This window comes from Corvus cornix, chromosome 9 (genome assembly GCF_000738735.6).
Source record: "Corvus cornix cornix isolate S_Up_H32 chromosome 9, ASM73873v5, whole genome shotgun sequence".
In the NCBI taxonomy this organism is placed as follows: domain Eukaryota; kingdom Metazoa; phylum Chordata; class Aves; order Passeriformes; family Corvidae; genus Corvus; species Corvus cornix.
The window spans coordinates 6,268,374-6,288,565 of record NC_046339.1 but is presented as its reverse complement, the minus strand read 5'-3'; the positions used below and the strand labels follow the sequence as shown (position 1 = coordinate 6,288,565).

General features: G+C 39.1%; 1 protein-coding gene across 5 annotated transcripts in view; it reads left to right on the top strand.

The window, feature by feature from the left end:
- Positions 1-18,710, top strand: part of TBL1XR1 (TBL1X receptor 1) — a 109,724-nt gene extending 91,014 nt beyond the window's left edge. For 4 of the 5 annotated variants that reach the window (XM_039556748.1, XM_039556747.1, XM_010397359.4 and 1 more), the window contains 12 exons: positions 497-716; positions 2,691-2,841; positions 3,440-3,581; positions 3,880-3,943; positions 4,045-4,142; positions 5,879-5,939; positions 7,118-7,239; positions 7,722-7,796; positions 10,201-10,328; positions 10,505-10,670; positions 11,541-11,642; positions 13,401-18,710. In XM_039556748.1, coding sequence (XP_039412682.1) covers positions 497-716; positions 2,691-2,841; positions 3,440-3,581; positions 3,880-3,943; positions 4,045-4,142; positions 5,879-5,939; positions 7,118-7,239; positions 7,722-7,796; positions 10,201-10,328; positions 10,505-10,670; positions 11,541-11,642; positions 13,401-13,427 — 1,356 coding nt within the window. In that variant the 3' untranslated portion in view covers positions 13,428-18,710. The remainder of the gene's footprint in view (positions 1-496; positions 717-2,690; positions 2,842-3,439; positions 3,582-3,879; positions 3,944-4,044; positions 4,143-5,878; positions 5,940-7,117; positions 7,240-7,721; positions 7,797-10,200; positions 10,329-10,504; positions 10,671-11,540; positions 11,643-13,400) is intronic. The other variant, XM_039556749.1, reaches the window with a different exon arrangement.
- Positions 18,711-20,192: the final 1,482 nt, after the last annotated feature.

Sequence of the window (20,192 nt, the reverse complement as noted above, 5' to 3'; positions counted from 1 at the left end):
AAAAAAGGAAGAAAACTAGTCAACTCTCCAGATAATATGTTTATGGAAAGTATTAGTCTAATAAGACTATAACTTCACAAGTCAGTGACCCGAGTTGCAATGTTTGCAGCTCTGTCTTCAAACAAACCATTAGATTTTGCTGCAGCCACTCATGTTTGAAATCATATTCATAGATAGCTTACAGAATTTTTTAGCAAACAATTCAGCAAACTTGAAGCAAATAACTTTTGATTCCACAGGCTCCCCCAGAGGCCTGCAGTGGCTTTTTTTGCATATTTATGGTGGCCACTTAACTTTAGACTAAAATTCCAATCCTGACCACAACAATGATGAGATACCACTTCCAGCACCATATGTAAACCACTTTATTATATTAAATCAAAACTTTTCCTTTAGTTTTGCTTGCAATCTTTGCCCGTAATGTTAATTTGTACTTGGTATTGTCTTTTTTTTTTTTTTTTCTTTTCTTTCCTTTTCTCCCTGTGCTGTAATTTAGGACGGTACCTTGTTTGATGGTAGGCCGATAGAGTCTCTCTCACTGATAGATGCAGTGATGCCTGATGTGGTACAGACAAGGCAGCAGGCCTACAGAGACAAACTTGCACAACAGCAGGCGGCAGCTGCTGCAGCTGCAGCCGCCACCAACCAACAGGGATCAGCGAAAAATGGAGAGAATACTGCAAATGGAGAGGAGAATGGAGCACACACTATAGCAAGTAAGTTGAGACAGAAATGGCCTTAACCTGGGTTAGCATTTCCTAGTTGTTTACCATAGTATGAGCTTTTAGATAGTGAGGTAAAAATGTAACTTGTAGTAACTGCAGCTTGCAGAGAATTCCTTCTTTGTGGGTGATACTTGAACACATCATGTCTCACCTTTGGCTGTCCCCAGTTTTGATATATGGGGTTGCAAGAGATGCAGAGTCCTGAATTCATTAATTCACAATATTCCCTTGACCAGTCTCACTTCCAGTACTGCTTCTTTCCCATCACCTGAAGGTTTTTCACAGGACTCTTCCGTAAAAAGGAAAAAATAATCAAGAGACATTCCTGTACAAGGAATGAGGAGAGGAGTCCACTAGTCCATGGCTGGTTAAAACTGAGTATTGCTTGTGAAACTTCACAAACTCCTTCCAACAGGTTCTGTAAATCCCATGGATCCCAGAGCTGTACCCAGCTCCCAGCAGGACAGCTCATGCTGAGGTCAGGGTTGCTGGGACAAGCCCTGTGTCCCTTGTCTCCTTTATCAGTATCAGTTTTCATGATTTGCTTTTCAGAATTGCTCGATGCAACTGCTCTCAGGTTTGCTTTATTCATGAATTCCATTTTAGTTGTGATTGGTGAAATCAATGAGTTCTGTTTGTCATCACTGGTCAAAGGAACATACCTTACAATGAGGCTTAGTATGGAAAAGTTTAGGTCAGGAATTAAACTGTGGTTTTGAAAATAGTCTTCTGGAAGTCTGAATTGCATGTTTACATGTGGGAGTTACAGTTCTTTCTGTAAAAACACCTGAAGAAATGACATTTTTGAGAGAATATTAATATTGAGCCGTGTACAAGTTTTACAGCTTGATTTTACTAAGTTTTTTCATTAGTACATATGATAAAAAGCTGGAAATACAATCTTTGGCTGAAAAAAATGAGTTGCCTACTTTGATGCTTTCATTTAGAAATCTAAAAAGGATATTTACTTGATAACTGTGGATAGAGGAAGGGTAGACCTCGGATCTCAGCCCTGTTAAATGTGATCTGCCAGCAACCCCTGCTGGCTGTACAGCACTTCAGACTGGCATCGATCCTCTGACTGAAGCAATGCTTTATATGGTGCTCTTTCTGAAAAAATATGCATGTTTTAATAGCCTTTTCTATTTTCTTGCATGTGCAAACAGAGAGAGAAACCCTCAATGCTAAATTAAGCAATAGCTGTGAAGTGATTTCTTTAACTGCAGTGAATAAATATGGAACAGGTGAACTGTGCAGCATTTCTTACATTCTGCATTTGCACTCATCGTGAATTCATTTTTAATAATAGAAAATGATTGATGGTAGATGCCAAGAAAACTGTTTTGTCAGTTGAATTACCCCCAGAAAAATATGGATTCAACCTCACTTCCACGCAGAAAGTTACGCTGCCATAATTCCACAGTAATTGCTGGTGAAGTTTGAGAAGCTTGGTTATCAGTTTGCTCTATCACCAAATGTGATTATATTAATTAAAGCCATTTTGTAAATGGAGTGTCAGAGATGTGGATTTAAAACCTGTTTGACTGAAATTGGTGAAAAGAGAGATTTTTGAAAATGAATGTGTTATAAATGTATTTTTAAAGCACAAGCTGGACTAGTAACATATTGTACGATGCAGCATCGGGCCTGAAAAAGTGAGTACTTGTAACAGCATTTGTTTTTTAGCATAGCAAAAAATTAACTTTTGGCCCCAGTTCTGGAGCTCCAAAATGAAATCTGTTTGGATGTGAAGGTTTACAGGGGAGAAGAGCTTTCTCACATTTTTGAAACTCCCCATCTGTTTATAGTGCTTCATTAATTGAAACCCAAAAAATAAAAGAATGTGACAGCTCTGTCAAATTTTTGAATCACGTAAGTTGTGAATTCTTGCACTCATCCCAGAAGAATCTGAACCGTACAGGAGTCACAACGTCCCAAAATACTAAAATCCACCTCTCTCTACTGTTGTTTCCCATAATGCAGATAATCACACGGATATGATGGAAGTAGATGGAGATGTCGAAATCCCTCCCAACAAGGCAGTGGTGCTGCGTGGCCACGAATCTGAAGTGTTCATCTGTGCCTGGAATCCCGTTAGTGACCTTTTGGCCTCAGGGTATGTGCACTGACCACGTGTGTATGGAATTATCTGTGCTGGGGGCACGCTGCTGTGTGGGGAGGGCAGCAGGCTCAGGGAACACCTACCCCAAACATCAAATGCCGTGGTGTTTGTTCTTTAGAGAATAGTGCTTTAAAATGGAATTTATTATTATTATTATTATTATCATTATTATCATCATCATCGCTATTGTTATTAAAAATAATTGCAATTAATATATAATGAATATGGAATTAATATCTAGTATAATATTAAATATAATTATACTGTATTGAATATAAAAATATATGATTTATATATAATTTGTATCATATATTGTATAGCACATATAGTATATTGCTATATTACATATTGCTATGTTACATGCTGTATGTAATATAAATAACTATATATAACTCTAAATATATAACTGAATATGGTCTATAATGTATTATTATGCATACTATATATTATTAATATATTGTATATTGCACACTGCATATTCTATAATAACCCAGGCTATCATTACAACGATATCTATGAATACATACACGAAATAAACGGCATTGCCCATGTTTAAATGGCACCATCTCTCTCCCCACTGGCTGTTTTGCAGATCTGGCGATTCGACAGCGCGGATATGGAACCTCAGTGAGAACAGCACGAGCGGCTCCACGCAGCTGGTGCTGCGGCACTGCATCCGGGAAGGGGGGCAGGATGTACCCAGCAACAAGGACGTGACATCGCTGGATTGGAACGTGAGTACAAACGGCAGCGCTCAAAATGCTCCCAGGAAAATCCTGCCTACAGCACCTCCTGGTCCAATCCTAAGTGACAGCAGCAGGGGTCCTCTGTGGCAGCACCAGAAATGTTTCTTCACTTTGAGCAGTGTAGTAACTTCTTCTGTTGTACTTCAGGAACTTCTTTTTAATAAGCTGCAATCAATGAAATAAATATCGTAAATCCCACGCAGATCTATTCTTCCTCAAATTTGCTTTGTGCTCTTTTGCTTTGAATTATGCAGTAAAAATAAATAAATAACCTTTTTGCTGACAGAGTGAAGGTACACTTCTAGCAACTGGGTCTTATGATGGCTTTGCAAGGATATGGACTAAAGATGGTAAGCAAAATACTTTTTAATTTACAATATATTTTCCTATATTGTGGCTCACAGCATAGTTTTTTATTTTTTAATGTATTCATATCAATATAAATTTTCAGGTAATCTTGCCAGCACCTTAGGGCAACATAAAGGTCCTATATTTGCGTTAAAATGGAACAAGAAAGGAAACTTCATTTTAAGTGCAGGAGTGGACAAGGTGAGATAATCTTTGGTAAAATTAAAATTCTTTCCTTCATGGTTATAATCTAACTGTAAGCAAAATAGCAAAACTATGCAAAGTAAGTAAATGAAACTAAAGGCATGGGATGTAAATATGTGCTTACAAAGATCTTGTTATGCTTAGCTATGTTTCCTTAGGTTTTATAGTAGTTTATTGAGATATTATAATTTCTTAGATTTCAGTGTCTGTGGATCTCTTTCCATTAGATTAGCCTGAGTTGGAAAGTAAGTGCATTGAAACCAGAAACATTCAATTTATTGTAAAACCAAACCATGTAAAATCCAGTGGACACTTCATGCAAAGCCTCAGGAAAAAGAAAATTGTACTAGAGGAATAGGTTCAGGCTGAGTTGGATATCAGTCAAACCTGAAAATGCTTAAAAAGATTAGAGCTGGAATATACAGAGAATTGATATATGTGACTGGGGAGGTGCCAGTGGTGTAATGCCATGGAGCTCATTGTTTGACTGTTTTATTTTACATCTCTAAACAAATTAGGCTCACAAGGTCTTTCAGTTCAGAGCTGCTGTTAGTGTGAGAGGTTTTATGAATGGTAGGAAGGGCACAGAGTGATGAGAAATGGACTTAAAGTGAATTCAAAGAATCAAATAGACTATTGCAAGAGTAAAGAGAGTTGATTTTTTCCTCTGTAACTCATTCAAGGTGCAGAAGTTGGCACAGGTTTTCTCTTAGTGAGAGTGGCAAACTGTAACCTCATTACAGCCACTTAAAACTGGCAGTGTCACTGCAAAGTAGTAAATTCTCTCCATTATTTGTTTTTTTGTTTTTTTTTTTTTCCCTGCGTGCATTTACCTGGTTTGCTTTAGTAGCCAGCTTTATAAATGCTTGTGCTGGCACAAGGGAAGGAAAATTTTATGTCTCAGAGCATGGAAAGGATGTGTTTACTCTTTTGGCAGCTGTGATGGTTATGCCAGTTTTTAAATATTTGTGGAGGTACAGCTTTCATTTGCAGGAAAATAATTAAGGAAGAAATAGAAGCCTCATTTCAGTCAATAAAACTTCTTAGACAAACTGAGATTATGCTTTGAAAAATATTCTGCATTAGCAGAGAGAATGACTCAAACCTTAGGCTCCTTTTCCATAATTAATTTATATGGTCAGTTCGTGCTTCCATTGGCATCAAAATTTTCATTGATCATTGAGGTAGGCCAGGGACTTTGGCATATAATATAATGATCATAAAATACTAATTTTGTCATGTAAGATTTCTTTAACCAGAAGGTTTTCAAAGTATTGGCAGAGAACAACTTAGAATGAAATTACACCCTTAAATCTTTCAGTATGTGACTAATTGTTAATAACATCTCCTTAGAGACACGTGAGTAGCTGATATTACAATTTGAATATACAAGTGTTTGAAATTAAAATAGGCATGTGGAATGGATTACAAGAATATAAATAGGACTAAGGGGATAAAACTGGTCAAAAACCCACAAATTCCTTCCTCCCTCCTGACCCCAAAATTTTGTGACTAAACACCTTTCTAATGCAATCTTAAGTGTTCTACTGTTGTCCGTACATCTATTACTATTTCTTTTAGTACTGGGTAAAACTCTAGAAATGTATAATCAAGAGCAGGTTTGGGTGATGGGGAGCAGGGTAGGTATTCTCATACTTGAGAGTGGTGGTAGTTGTGGGGAAATTAGCAATTTGTACAAGTTTGTTCAATGTTTATTTATTTGTTTAACACAGACCACAATTATTTGGGATGCCCACACTGGCGAAGCCAAGCAGCAGTTTCCTTTTCATTCTGGTAAGTCTTGATTTTATCATTCAGGCTTGTCACCTGAAAAGACAAAAAGGTGTTATTTTTAAAAATAAATTTAAAAATCTGATGTTTATTCTGCTTATTTGCATCATTTTAAAATCTTACAGGTAGTCCTGGGTTACTGACTCCTGTATTTGAATTTTGAGAATGTAAACAAAGCTAGATTTGTTCTGATTTTATAACTTGCAGTTTTACTGCAGTTCCATGAAAGTCATAAGAGATAAATAATCCAAGTATTTCTGACTTTCTGTAGTATGGTGGCTGACAAATCAAGTGGGTGGGCCACAAGGGATTTGTGTTTATCACCTAAGGACCACATTTGCCATCCTCCTGGTGCGCTAATCCCACCCCACGTCCCATTGTTCTGCTGTCCCCAGCTTGTTTGGCCAAACCAGCTGAAAGCTGTTCCCTGGCCAGCTGGGGTGGGAGTGCAGGAGGTCAGACAAATTGCTTTGTGGGCTGCATGCTGAGCAATCCTGCCAGAATCAGCTGGAAAACAGAATGGAGAGGATGACAGACGTGTCATTGAAGGGCCTTTAAGAAACGTGTCTTGTTCCCACTTTTTATTCCGCTAATGCCACATTTCCAGTGCCATGACAGCAGTCAAAAACATCAACTCAGCATTTACTCCAAGCAGTTGTCTGTGCAATTTGCCGTAAACAGCTGTCTTGATCAGATGGAATATGTTGCCCATGATTAAGTTTCAAGTTGCCACACCTTACAATGCTGGAATTAAGAAAGGAATAAATCCTTACCTTTCCATGGCTGCCATCCCTGAGCACGAGCAGCAGTTGTTGGTGGAGATGAGCTCACGCATGATGATGTGTGAAGTTGTGGGAACCTGTTCCTTGTGCTGACTCCTGAGATTTGTTTGTAGATGGCTTAAGTACAGCTTGAAGTCCTGCTGCACTGTCTTCTGTATAACTTTGATTTCAAATATGTTCCATATTATGATGACTTACATTAAATTTGTTCCATTTTGCGTAAGACTTGTTTGGGCTGCATTTCTTCCTGTTCACAGTGTTTATCTTGAGAACTAACTGCTGTAAAATTAATGATTGTTTCCTGTTGGCTTTTTTTCCAGGGTGGTACATGCTAAATTTGCACATCAAATTCCTGCAGAATGCATACTGTAGCTTTAAATATCTTCCTTTTTCTTTTAGCACCAGCATTAGATGTTGATTGGCAGAGTAACAACACATTTGCCTCTTGCAGTACAGACATGTGTATTCACGTTTGTAAACTAGGACAAGATAGGCCCATCAAAACCTTCCAGGGTCACACGGTAAGTACTGCAAAAAGGGGGTTGCTCTATGATATTTTTATTGGTGAGAGTTTGGGGGCTCAGTAAATTTACCAGTACCCAGCACTTGTATAATGGTTGATTGTTGGCTATAGGCAGTAGATGCACACACAGGTAGTTGTGGTTAAGGTTTTATGGTAATCACAGTCTCTGTGATTATCAGGACGATTCTCAGCCCCGTGTGCAGCTTGTTTTACCAGTGTCAGGATGCAAAAGTGAGCTTTAGAAGAAGAAACATGGTAACTTCAAGACTTTCCCACATGGTGTACAAGTATGCATGGGGAATGTAATAAATGGATAGCAAAAAGCTGTTGTTATTGAAGGCCAAGCTATGAATAAAAATTAAGTGCTAAAATCCTGACAATTATGCAAATGCTCATAACTGCTGTCCAGCTTCATCTTTTGTAAGCTGTCATTTGTAATGGAAGGGAAGACTCCAACTTACTCTCATTGTTCACTTTTAGAATGAAGTAAATGCAATCAAATGGGATCCAACTGGTAATCTGCTGGCATCCTGCTCTGATGACATGACTCTAAAGGTAATGGGAGTTCTGAGGCTGGTGCTTGTCTTTGTAGGACTCTGGAATGCACACCATGGAATGGACAATCCAGCAGTATCACTGTACTTGCCGTGTGGTCCAATATTTGTTCTTTTTTAATATAACAAGGTTAGGCAATCCTAGAAATCCTTGTTAATCAGAGCCAAGCTTTGGTCCAGAGAACTTGTTACAGGCTGCCAGCCTGAAACTTGGAGCATGATTTATTAGGTGCTTTTAGCTGTTTACAGAATCAGGTCATTAATCATTAAGCTCTCACGCCCGATGGTTGCTTTTGGTTAAAACAAAAAGTTGGAATGCATGTCATGTAACACATACAAGAATGGGTGACTTGCTCCTTTCCTGGCTTTATTCTGCTTTCCCCTTCTTTCCAGTTCAAATCTTTGGCATGTTTTTTCTTCAGAGGCTGTGTACACTCTTGGATTTTTCCAGTTCATCAGGAGTCATTCTGCAATTTTCAGTCACACCTACACTTGTCCTCCAAATGATTCACAGCTACATTTCTTGTAGAACAGGGGCAAACTTGTGAGTGCAGAGGACACTGCAACTTACACACGTGACTTCAGGGCACACGAAGATCCTTACAAACCTGCCACCAGCAGAAATGAGGCTGTTCATGCCTGACAGACCTGTGCTGCTTCCATGGTACAGATGCTTTCTGTGACTCCTGCACTGCTTTACATTCCCTGGGAGCTTTAGCACTGTGCTTGGTAGAGTCTCAGGACATGTTTTTTACATTGACAGCACTGTCCTGCCAGTAGCCCTTGGGACAGTTAGTTCTATCCAGCTCACTGTTACTTAATCAGGGAATGGCTGAATGAGCAGCCACATATCCCTTGTACTGGCACACGGTCAGGCTCTGGCAAGGGAAGTCACCTTATCTAAATACAAACACTTAAGCATTAAGCCTTCTATCTAGAGGTGGATGTCTAGACATCTCCAGTCAGCACTGCTGAGGAGCAAGTTATCCTTTCCTAAGTTAAGTGTCTTAAGTCAAGTGTGTAAGTAAACCCCTGAGAGCATCAGTTGTTCTCCCTTGGCAGTGGATGGAGTCAAAATAGCCAGCTTAAGCCAGGTATTTAATACTTAAAGCAGCTGAAACTTCAGGGTGACGAATTCCAGTCTAGAGCTTGAGCTGTTGCTGCTGCCTCTCCATGAGTAGAGGTGATAACTGGGAATGTGTCAGCATTTGTGGGATTCAGGCATTAACTTCTTGGCAGCTGTTTCGAATTGAGCCCAGGCTGCAAAGAATGTTATAGTTTTGCTCAGGATTAGCTCAAACACCAAGTGCTGGGGGATGAGTCTACACATCACTAATCACTTGTGGATCCCTTACTTTTCAATGGCAGAGGGAATAAATACCAGGTTTGGAAGCACATGGAAGGGCTTAGTGATTTATTTACTTGGTTAGTTTCTATCTACAACTTGATGTTCTCTAGGGCAGCTGATACAGACTTTCATCCATGCTGGTTTTGGGATGAGAAGCTAGATTTTGATCCCATCAGTTTAAACTGGAAATACAATTTCAGTTCTGTCTGGACATTGAAAATCAATTTCCGCTTCAGCAAAGCAGCAGTTCTGAAAAGCACCATTTATTTAAACATGTACCTCAATTGCATCTTAAATACAGTTGGGCTTAAGCATGTTCCTGGTAGCTTTTTCTAACAAAAAGTGATCTAAAAGCATTACTGAAACAGATACTATTTAAAAAACCATTCTGATGGTTATTTTCCATATCCAGTTTCACATGTAGAAAAAGGTATAAAAGCCTTCCAAAATCCCTTCTGTAGGAACAATGTAGACTCTTAATAGAATAAAGTTATTTTGTTTGTTGAGCATGGTCATACAGGAGTTGGAGTCCTCTAATGACCTCTGTGAAGTACTGAACACTGAAATCTGGCAATGCAAATGCTAATAAGTCAGGAAAATGCCATAGTGGTATTTGCATCTCTGGATTTGTATGGAAACAGAAAATTTCTCTACTATCCCTTTATTTCACTCAGTCTGTGTAGCAAGAAGTTCATTTAAAAATAGGACCGTGATATTTTATCAACTCAGACATGAGCATTTACATATTGCTCTTCTCATTTCAGCATCTGCTCTCATCCCTGCACTTCTCAAGGGGTTTGCAGTTAACTCAGGCAGATTCATTTCTATAGGCAGCACCTTTATTACTCATTAACCTCTCTGGGAACTTATAACCCAAAGAATGAAAGGTCCTGGAATAATACTTGGCATCATTACTCTAGAAACCTAGCAATCATAGCAAATGTTTTGAGTGGCCTAAAAGGTAACAGCGTGCAAATGATACAGAAGAACCATGTCAAATGTATTTTAGTACAATATTGTGCTAAATTATTTGTGTTTTCTTCCCTTTTTATCGTAGATCTGGAGTATGAAACAAGACAGTTGTGTCCATGATTTACAAGCACACAACAAAGAAATTTATACTATCAAATGGAGTCCTACAGGACCAGGAACAAATAATCCAAATGCCAATCTTATGTTAGCAAGGTACTATTTAATCCTGGTTTTAAATGCTTGTTAAACATTATTTTTACTTCACTCTATAAATGTAAGTTCACAGAATGTTTTGAGGCACGTAGGATACTTTATCATATTTTGTTTGTATTAGCATCAAAGATATGTTGAATTGAGATGTAATTAATCTCTGGTTTTTTCCTTGACAGTGCATCCTTTGATTCTACTGTTAGGTTATGGGATGTAGACAGAGGAATTTGTATTCATACTCTGACAAAACATCAAGAACCTGTGTACAGTGTAGCTTTCAGTCCTGATGGCAGGTACCTGGCCAGTGGCTCCTTTGATAAATGTGTACACATCTGGAATACACAGGTATAGCTCTTCTCTCTGTTGAGAAGTTTGTGTTTTGGTCTTTTCCATCCTTCCAACCTTTGTTTTTCCATCATACTTCAGCCACAAAGAGCTTTGTCATTCCTAACACACTTGTTTTCTCTTTGTTCTAAGATTATTTCCTTTAATGGATGTACATTTAATTTCTCACTTTGAATGCTTGCCTATGGTAAAGTAGTACTTGTTTTTACATTGTCTTAGCAAAAAAACCACAAACAAACCAAAAAGACCCAACCAAAAACTCACCGACAAAACCCCACATTCAGCAAGGTTTCTCCAAGAACATATTTCATCCAAAAATAGTATTTGTTAACTCTGAACTTTAAATTCCTGATAAAACAGGGGTTTTTGTGAAAAATGATGACTCTGTAGACATACTAATCTGATAGGCTGTTCCACTGAATTTCACTGACAAACAAGAGAATATAGTTGAGGAAAGAGAATGATGACAAAGTGTTTCTATGTAACTTTCTCAAAAAGGACACTATTACTTGTTTTATATTTCTGGCAAAAAACCAAGGGCTTGTTATGTTTGAAAGTCTAAAGATGTTGTCAGGCATGATGCAGTCTCTGGCTACTGGGAATTGGGTATTAATTTCTGAAAGGCTCATTTTAGTAATTGGAAGTAGTCGTGACCATCCCCAGTTTTGCCTATCAAACACAGGAGCTCAAGGTGCAGTGGTTATGTCACATTCTTTAACAAGGTGCTGAGACTGTCCACAGGTCTCTCCCTGGACCACTTTCCTCTGAGAATTTCAGCTTTTGAAAGCAGCGGGGAATTTTTACATGTACAAATTGTGCTTGTTCATTTTGATTTTGTTGTATTAATTACTTGGCTTGTCCCTTTTTTAGACAGGTGCCCTAGTTCACAGTTATCGGGGAACAGGAGGGATTTTTGAGGTTTGCTGGAATGCAGCAGGAGACAAAGTTGGAGCAAGTGCTTCAGATGGTTCAGTAAGTGTTGCTTGATTTGGTTGATGTTCTAATAACAAACATCTTCTGGTAATCTTTTAACCAAAAATGGAGACAAAATTTCCTTCTCTAGCTGAAGGTTGAATACAGCCAGCTCACCTGTAGGTTTCCACCTGTAACCATGCTGTGATATTGTAAGGAGAATATCTTTATTCCAGTTTAAGGCATCACTGTTCTAAACCCCCCGAAAACCTCAGAAGGTGGAAATAACTCCAATTTATGTTTTCTGTTCCTGCTGGGGTTTACTGTGTCAGTGTGTTCAGTGTGGCTGGTCTGGAAACAAATTTGTTTATCTTTCTCTGCCCTTTTCAAGTGAAAATGCTCAGTGTAGGTGATATTATTATAATGCATGACAGGAATGAAATACCTTCTGCATTGCATTCAACAGCGAAACAAAGTGCAGATTTCTAAATGCTTGTAATTAAAAAGTTCCTAGAAATGTCAGCAGCTATATATAGGTACCAGTCTGCTTACTTTGCTTAGAAAAAGCAGGGAATAAAATCATGTTTAACTAATCATGAATGTCCCCACTGTCATTTCACTGCAGGGTGTTGGAGCATCACCTTCTGGCTGCTCTGACACTGTCCTGCAGAGAGCTGCAGTGGGATGGGAATGTGCAGGGTCTTCAGAAGGAAGCACAGTCCTGGGGTTTCTGCTTGCCTCTCTCTTGCCATTGTTTGCAAAGAAAGGAGAGGAGAGCCTAAGGAAAAGCAAAATTAAAACAAAATAAGGCTGATAAGGGAATTGTGTTTTGAAGTGCTCCAGCTTCCTTTAACAAACATCAGCAAAAAGCAATCCTGGCAGCTTAGTAGTGCAGAGTCTCAGGTGGCATTTTAACACAGGTGCCAAAGCACTTCCTTCCTGAATGCTCCATGCTGGTAAGTAAGGTTGTTTTGTTAGAGTTCAAAGCACAAAATAGGAAGTTCTGGATTTTAAGAAGCCTAAATTCTAGAGAATTAATTTTGATTGGTGTTTCATATCATTTTAGTCCTGTAACTATAGGCAATATCATAAAAGGAAAAAAACTCAAGGCATATCCTAAGTAGAAAATTAATTATCATTCCCCCCAGATGACCCTTTTTTATACATGCTGTGTGACCTTTCCAGTCCTCCAATTAATTTAGCCCAACAGGTTGATTGTACTTGGAATAGATTTGTTTTCATTTAGTTTCTGATATTTAAAAAAATGCTGGGCTTAATTTGTTCTATATTATTTGCTACCAAAAACCCTTCTCATCCACTCTGTTTTAAATGTGCTTGCAGCTGGTATTATCTTGTGTGTGGTTATATTTTACTAATAGACTTCTACATCTGACAGACCCAAAAGCACTACTCAGTGGAGATTTTGGGAAGACTAAAACTCGAATTTGTACACCATTAACTGTTTTCCTCATCCATTTTAGTACTTGTCCACGTATTTTAATTTCATTTTATATTTTTACAAACTAGACTCGAGTAAGTTCTCAGCCTCACAGTATTAAATAACAGGCAAACAGCTTACATAAAATGTTGTTGCTGTTCTGATAGCAGTTCAGGAGGCAGCAGTGCCCTTAGCACTGGAGCTGGCTGGGGGCTCATTTAGAGCTCACTTGGTCATTTTGATATTATTTAACCACTGTTAATAGATATAAGGTTAAGCTTACACAATCCATGTTGTAGGTTTTGCTCTGATACTTCACACAGAGTTGTAAAACCATGTGGTCTTGTGCAGCTGCTCTATCTGTGTCTCTCTCTTTGCAGGTTTGTGTATTAGACCTCCGGAAATAGCGCTCTTAGTTGGAAGCCATGGACCGACTATGAATGTGTACATAGCCAAAATGACTGTCCCTGACCCATGTACTGCTATAGTCCCAATCGAACCATGGCCAGTCCACTACAGCCAAATGTAAAAGAAATATATACATATACTGTATATAAAAAAAAAAAGGAGAAAAAAAAAAAGGAAAAAAAAAAAATTACACCCTGAAGAGGATGACAGAGTTTTGTCACAGCTTGTGAATCCTGTTCACCAAGTGCTGGAATCTGCTGTGCCCCAAAATAACATTTAAAGGTTTTGGATATGAAAACCAGAAGAGAGCGAGAGAGAGAGAGAAATATACCATATACAAGAGCAGACCCATATACATACCAAATTCAGAAGATACTAATGGCAGCCTTCATTACCCCTTCCCCCATGAAATCCATTCTCACGTGGATTGTGGGGTATTTTTGTTTTCCTTCTCAGTAGTTGAGCAGTTTGTGTGTAAAGAGAAAATGGACTTACAGAAATCTGCAGCAGTAGTTTTTTCTTTGCTTTTAAACATTGGGTTTTCTGTTTTGTTTTGGTTAAGTTTACGAATGCATGAAGTAAGGGAGTGAATTAGTTTCTTGTTTATATTTTTTTCACCTTGGGAAAAAAAAAAAAAAAGGCGTTTCTTTGAAACATGTTTTGATGCATTCTTTGAAGAGGTAGTTTGAACCTGATAACATTTGGTACATTTTGTGGCTCCCAGAGCACAATTTCTTTGAACAGAGGGAGGGTGGAAAAGGGATTAGGGAGAGAGAAGAAAAAAAAAAAAAATCCTTCTTTGCGGCGTGATATTTCACATCCTTCTCATCTACGAAGTATGATGGAAATGGGTATAATGCTATGTTTGATTTTCTGGTGACATGGCTGAAATGCAGTAATTTCTTATTTGGGACATAATTCTGCCAAACTTAAAAACAGAAGGGCACAAAAACACAGGAGAAAAAAAAACCAGGGATGCAAAAAAAAAAAAAAGGAAAAAAAAGCGGAAAAATGCATCTTCTGTTGTTTTAAAACCATAGCTAAAATATGGTTAAATTGTGCACTATTGTGAAAAGGAGCAAAGTATAGCTGGGGGATTTTGTTTAAGAGGTTAAGATCTTTCTGGACAAGGGTTCATGCCACAGCTTCTTTGAGAGTTGCCCATCATTATTTGTAGGAGCTTAGATGTATAATTGTAACCAAACTCCAGTATTAAAAGTATTTCATGTAATTTTTCTTTATTAAAATAAAATCTTTGGCATATATTTGATAACACTGCCATTAAGAGGCAAAATGTTTACTACCTTAGATTTAAAAAAAAAAACTTAAACAGAGGACTTGCTTCAAGTTTATTTTAATAGCAGTGATTCAGCTTATTTAAGAGATGAATACTTGCACTAATTCCCCTGCTGCTCCAGTCCTGCAGTTTATTGTATCTTGTGACTACATTTTTTTCCAAATATAGGGTAGATGTAAGCTGCTATTTTTTTAATAATCACTACTATATAGTGTCTTTTACTCTGTTTACAATATCAAGTATTTTTCTTACAATGACAGATGTATATGGCAAACCTTTTTCTGCTCATGTGATTAAAAGTATACTAATAGTGATTTTATTTGTAAATGATAGCATGAGGTTGTGTTTATGTGTATGTGTAGTCGAAAAGGTTGCATCATGTCTTGCATAAGATTCCAAGAGTGTAAATTTATAGAAAGAGAGGTTGTCAAATTTATGTCACAGACATTTTACTTAAGGAATGGTTTATATTACAGAGCTTTGCAAAGTTATCAGTTTTATAACACTATTTCAATCACAATTAATTTTGTGGCTTATGATTGTTAGTCTCTAACCTATTTTTTTATTCGTTTGGGTTTTTTTTTCCCCCCCTTCAAGTAAAGTATAAATTCATCTAATTGAGATAATGCAGCTTTGACATTTTAACCATTGTTCTTTAGGCATCAATTTCTGCTATTTCCATGAAATAAACATGACTTGAAGCAAGTCTGAGTTTGGCTAAGGTAGGGTAGCAATTTGCCAGTGGTAAAGACAAGTCAACAATACATTGTTTATATATACCCCAGGATTATACTGCTATCATACACAGTGTTTAAAACCAACACCAAGTCATATCCATAAAGACAGTTATCCATGGTGGTTCTGTGCCAGCTATTTTTAGGGTTTTGGAACATATTGCAAATGTTTAGAGCAATTACCCTGTGAGTTACAATATGTAGGAAACCTAATATATTGAGTGTCTGGCACTTGAAATATTGCTTTTATTGCTGGAGGTCCATGACTGTGGCTGACCTCTGTCATTTAATGAAAAAAAATAAAAATAAAAAAAAAATTCTGTGCAATAATTTTAAACTGTGCTCCCAGGAATAGACACAAATGTTTTGAGTATGTTTAAGCTGCATTTTTTGTTTAGCAATGCATTTGTCAATTGCACTGAATTTAAATCTGAAAGTCAGAAGTGATTCTTGATAGTACTTTTGTATTTTAATATGGACAGTTTATTCATTTTCATAAAAGTTATTGGATGATTCTTTCAGCCAATCTAAACAATTGTGGTGGAATTCTGTGACATAGCTGCAAAATCACACAGCCATGTTTTAGGGTATTGCCATTTTCCTCTTTCTCAATCATCAGCTGTTTTGGTTGTAATTCTAGTTGCTTCAGCATAGCATCACACACTCAGAAATAGAGAACACCAGAGCTTCAGTGTGTCCAGGCCAGGGCTGTCAGGTGCTGGCTCCGGCAGGAACGTCGGCTCCGTTGGCTCGAGCGCTCCGGCTGCGCGGGCGGAGCCCCTGCCCGGCGAGGGCCAGCAGTGCCCGCTGCCACGGGGCCAGGCCAGCGGCCCCGAGCCGAGGTGTGGCCGTAGCTGTCCTGCTGTCCTGCCTCGCATGCCACAGTGCTGCTCCTGCTCCCGCCGCCCCGCACGCCCGGAGCCGCCGCAGGCCGGGTGCGCCGGGTTCTGCCATCCTGCCAACCAAAACCGAGACAAAACCACCACAGAACCGTGACGTTAATTACTGTCTTTTATAGCACAAAGGCCTCGTGTTCCAGGGTGAGGTGGACTGTCCAAATTGCTCCTTTCAAAGGGGAAGCCATATGGCAGCAAGGCCCTGACTTTGTGTAGCATGTACATACATGCTCAGTCTTACAGATGGAGTCATTCCTATTTTTATCAGCTCAACGCAGTAACAGGCAAATATCCAAACAGAGGATAAAAGGAAGGGCAAAAGCTGGGCTCAGAATTAATGATGGGGTAAGAAATGAACTGCTCTTGAGTTCGCTGTCTTTCTGTGCGTCCATCTCAGAATCCCGTTTCTCATTTTTGCATGACCAGATCCAGGTTTCTGTAGAGTTCGTCTTTTTCTATTTTTACTTTACCTTTTTCTGCATTTTTAAATTGATGTAAAGATTCCCAACCAGTGGGCTTTTTAGTGTAGTTAAGAGAATATCTAGGTCTTCATAAAAGCTTTTTTAGACTCTTTGTAATGTTGATAAACTGAGTTTATTCTGGGACTACCATTGTGCAGGGTTATTTAGCATGTCTACTAGATGATTGGAAATCTTATATGAAACACTAAAAGTGCCTCTTTTTTTGGGTTGGGTGGAGGGGAGGTAGTAGTTACCAGAGTCAGAACGACATGGCATTTTGAAGCATGTTTCTTGATTTTGTGACACTTTAATGCATCTTGAGAGAAAGGCCAAAGATTTCTACCAATTTTAATTGATTTTCATTTTAAAAAGCACTCCTTTTTCCTTACACTGCTTACCTCATGCTAGGGCGTCTGGTGGGGCGTTGTACCTTGGGAATGTCCTTTGTGTTTAGGGAGAACAGTGGGTGGCACGGGGTGGCCATGCCGGTTTGCCAGCAGAGTGGCCTCAGCCGGTGACACGTTTAACTCTGCCGAGGGAAGGAGTTTCATTACCGCTGCAAACTGGGGGGTTCAGCCTGTAGATACAAGGTTGTCCGGTTTTGTCTGTTTAGTGAAGAGAGGAGCCTTGGGACCTGATTCTTCCAGTCTTTACTTCACCAGAAATCCCTTTGTCTGTCGCTTCATGAGGAACCCCGAGCGCTGGAGGTGCCGGGGCCGTGCCGTAGCCCCAGTGTGGGTAAAACGAGCCACATCCCCCTCAAGCCGAGGGTCCCTCGGTGTCCACGGGGTTTTACCAGAGCAGGGCCTGCCGGATTTAGCCCAGTGTTCCTTTTTGGCTGACGAGCGGGATAGCTCCTCCCTTCCCAAAGCCCCGTAGAGCCAGCCCCCGGTGGGATCACTTCCACACTCTCCAGACGCCTGAAGAAAGCAGAAGCAACATTGTGGCATGTTAGAAGCAAATATGGCTTCGGGAGACAGCAGTAAATCTCCATCAAGATCCCTGACATTTTCCGTAGGGAGAGAGACATGGAGCAGTCCTCACTTCTCCCTCTAGAGAAAGCTCTGAAATACCACGAGCTGTGAAAGTGTGACTGTCTTCACTGTCAGTCTGGTGGGAGGCAGACAAACCAGGAAAATCTGCCTTTTCGAGTGGATTGCAGATTTAGTGTTAATAGTGCTTCAGATCAGTAGTTTTGAGTACATAATTCGCTTTCTCTGCCTTTAAGTTTGAAGCTTGACAATAACTTGAGGCATGTTTTGGTTTTGTTTTGTTTGTTTTTTTATTTTTAAATAATCATTCATTTTTACTTCATAATGTTTTTTGACATTTGTGGGTAAATACAAGAAAACAGTCTGCATGTTGTTGCTAGTCCAGTGTACTTTGCAATCTTGTCCTCAACAGACTGCAGTGTGCAGAACAGTAATTCTAGAATACAGAAGTAATTTTCTCTCTCTCCTGACATTGACATTGTAGTTGTTATGGTTTCATTTGGAGTTACAAATCCTTTGGGTCTAATTCTGTGAGCCTACCTATAGCACTGGATTAAAATGTCTGCATCATTTCTTCAGTTATCCAGTTAAACTACAACTGTTGTAAAAGTGTAAACCAGCCCATGACAGTTTTTTGTACTTGTTTAAAGGACTTTTATTGTTCAGTTTTCATGATTATTGTCTAAAGAAGACTGATATAGATGTTCTATACTGTCCTGGACCATGTTAATTACACTTTATGATGTATTTTGGTTCTACATCACAATGATTTGTCCCCAAGGCCCTTATATCCCTTCTAGGCACATTTTCTGTTGCAGTTTCCCTTTGCATTGTATTGCTTTGACAACTGTAATTTGAATCAGATCTGAAAGAGGTCCAGAATAAAATATATTTTGATATTACCTTGGCTGAATGTTATATAACCAGTACTTTTAAATGTTTGGGATGGAAGATTTGCAGATCATTAGGCTGGGGAAGTGACAGACTAAAACACTATTTTTAATATTTAGTTTGGCACATTTTCAGGTAAGACAAGGTGCAAACAGCAGCAGGAGGTAATTCACTGTGTGGCTATAGGATCTTTGTGAGCACACAGTAGATCCTGTGACGGTGACACCATCCCCTGCCACCATGTCCTGCTGTTCCATTTAGGGAAACTGATTTATTTTGTGTTTCACATGCTCCATCTTCCCCTCCCCCCTACACCTGTGGAACAGAAGCAGAGTCCAGTGGTGCTCACAGCTGCACCCCAGCTGTGTGGAAGGTTCTGGAGGTGTGGGAGCAGCTCCTTCGTGGTGATGGAATCTCATGTCGGGGAGATCTGGTGTTAACAGAGCAACTCAATTTGGTTGTGCAGAGCAATGTTGTTTGTGTTACTGTATTTCAGATGTGTGAAACCATTTAGATTCCCATGTGAGATAGCATACATCCATCATACATATAATGATGTTTTAATTCATTCAGAATTGTGGGTCATGTCATAATCCAGGTGAGGGAACCTGGACAGTTTATTTTCAATGTGTCCAGAACTTTATGGTGAAATTGCTGCTTTTTCTTGTAGATTACTGATTTACTCTATATTCAAAAGTAGTAGCTTTCTTAGTAATGCTATCAAAATCAGTTGATCTTAATTTTTTGAAACTTGCTGTTGAAAAGTGCCTGTAATGAATTGAAAAGAGAGGAGGGACTCTGTTTTACAAGTGTAAAACCAGTCTTGACTTCCCTTTACCTGGAGTCCAAGTGCACTGCAAGATTTCTGCATCACCTGGATTTTGAGGCAGCAATATTGGAGCAGTTTCATGGTTCTGAGAGACTGTGAGTTGATGTTTCAGTGCAAATGCAGGAACCACGAAGGAGTGTTGTTATGTACATGTTGCTCTCACGTGGTAGTGATGCCCAGATCCATCCTGTGAAGAGGAGACAACATTCCAGGTGGGTGCCTTATGCCACTGCTTCCCAAATCTTCCCTTTGGACTTCAGTTACAGTCTGGTTCTTATAACTCTGCAGGAACTAGTGATCTCAGGTATTCATAAAGTCCATGTTCCCTACCTCCTAGGGAAATTATTTAATGGAAGTTGAAGCAATATCTTCTGTTTGCTGATGTCAGCACAGGGCAGCTGTAATGGAATAATAATTTAGGAGGAATTTATTGATGATTCTGTGGAGAATGATGATGCCCCAGTTAGTGTTTTGTCCTTAAGGAAAGCGGACCCAGGAGTTCTGCAGTGCAGGGGCTTTCCTGTTTATCTGACTAACTAAAAATTGGTGCCATAAAAGCTCGGTGAAGAATTAACAAAGACAGAGGTTTTCTTAATAGATGTAACGTGAAAATGTTCTGCTTCTAGATTAATTCTTCAGTTACCAGGTCAAGATTTTGGACTCA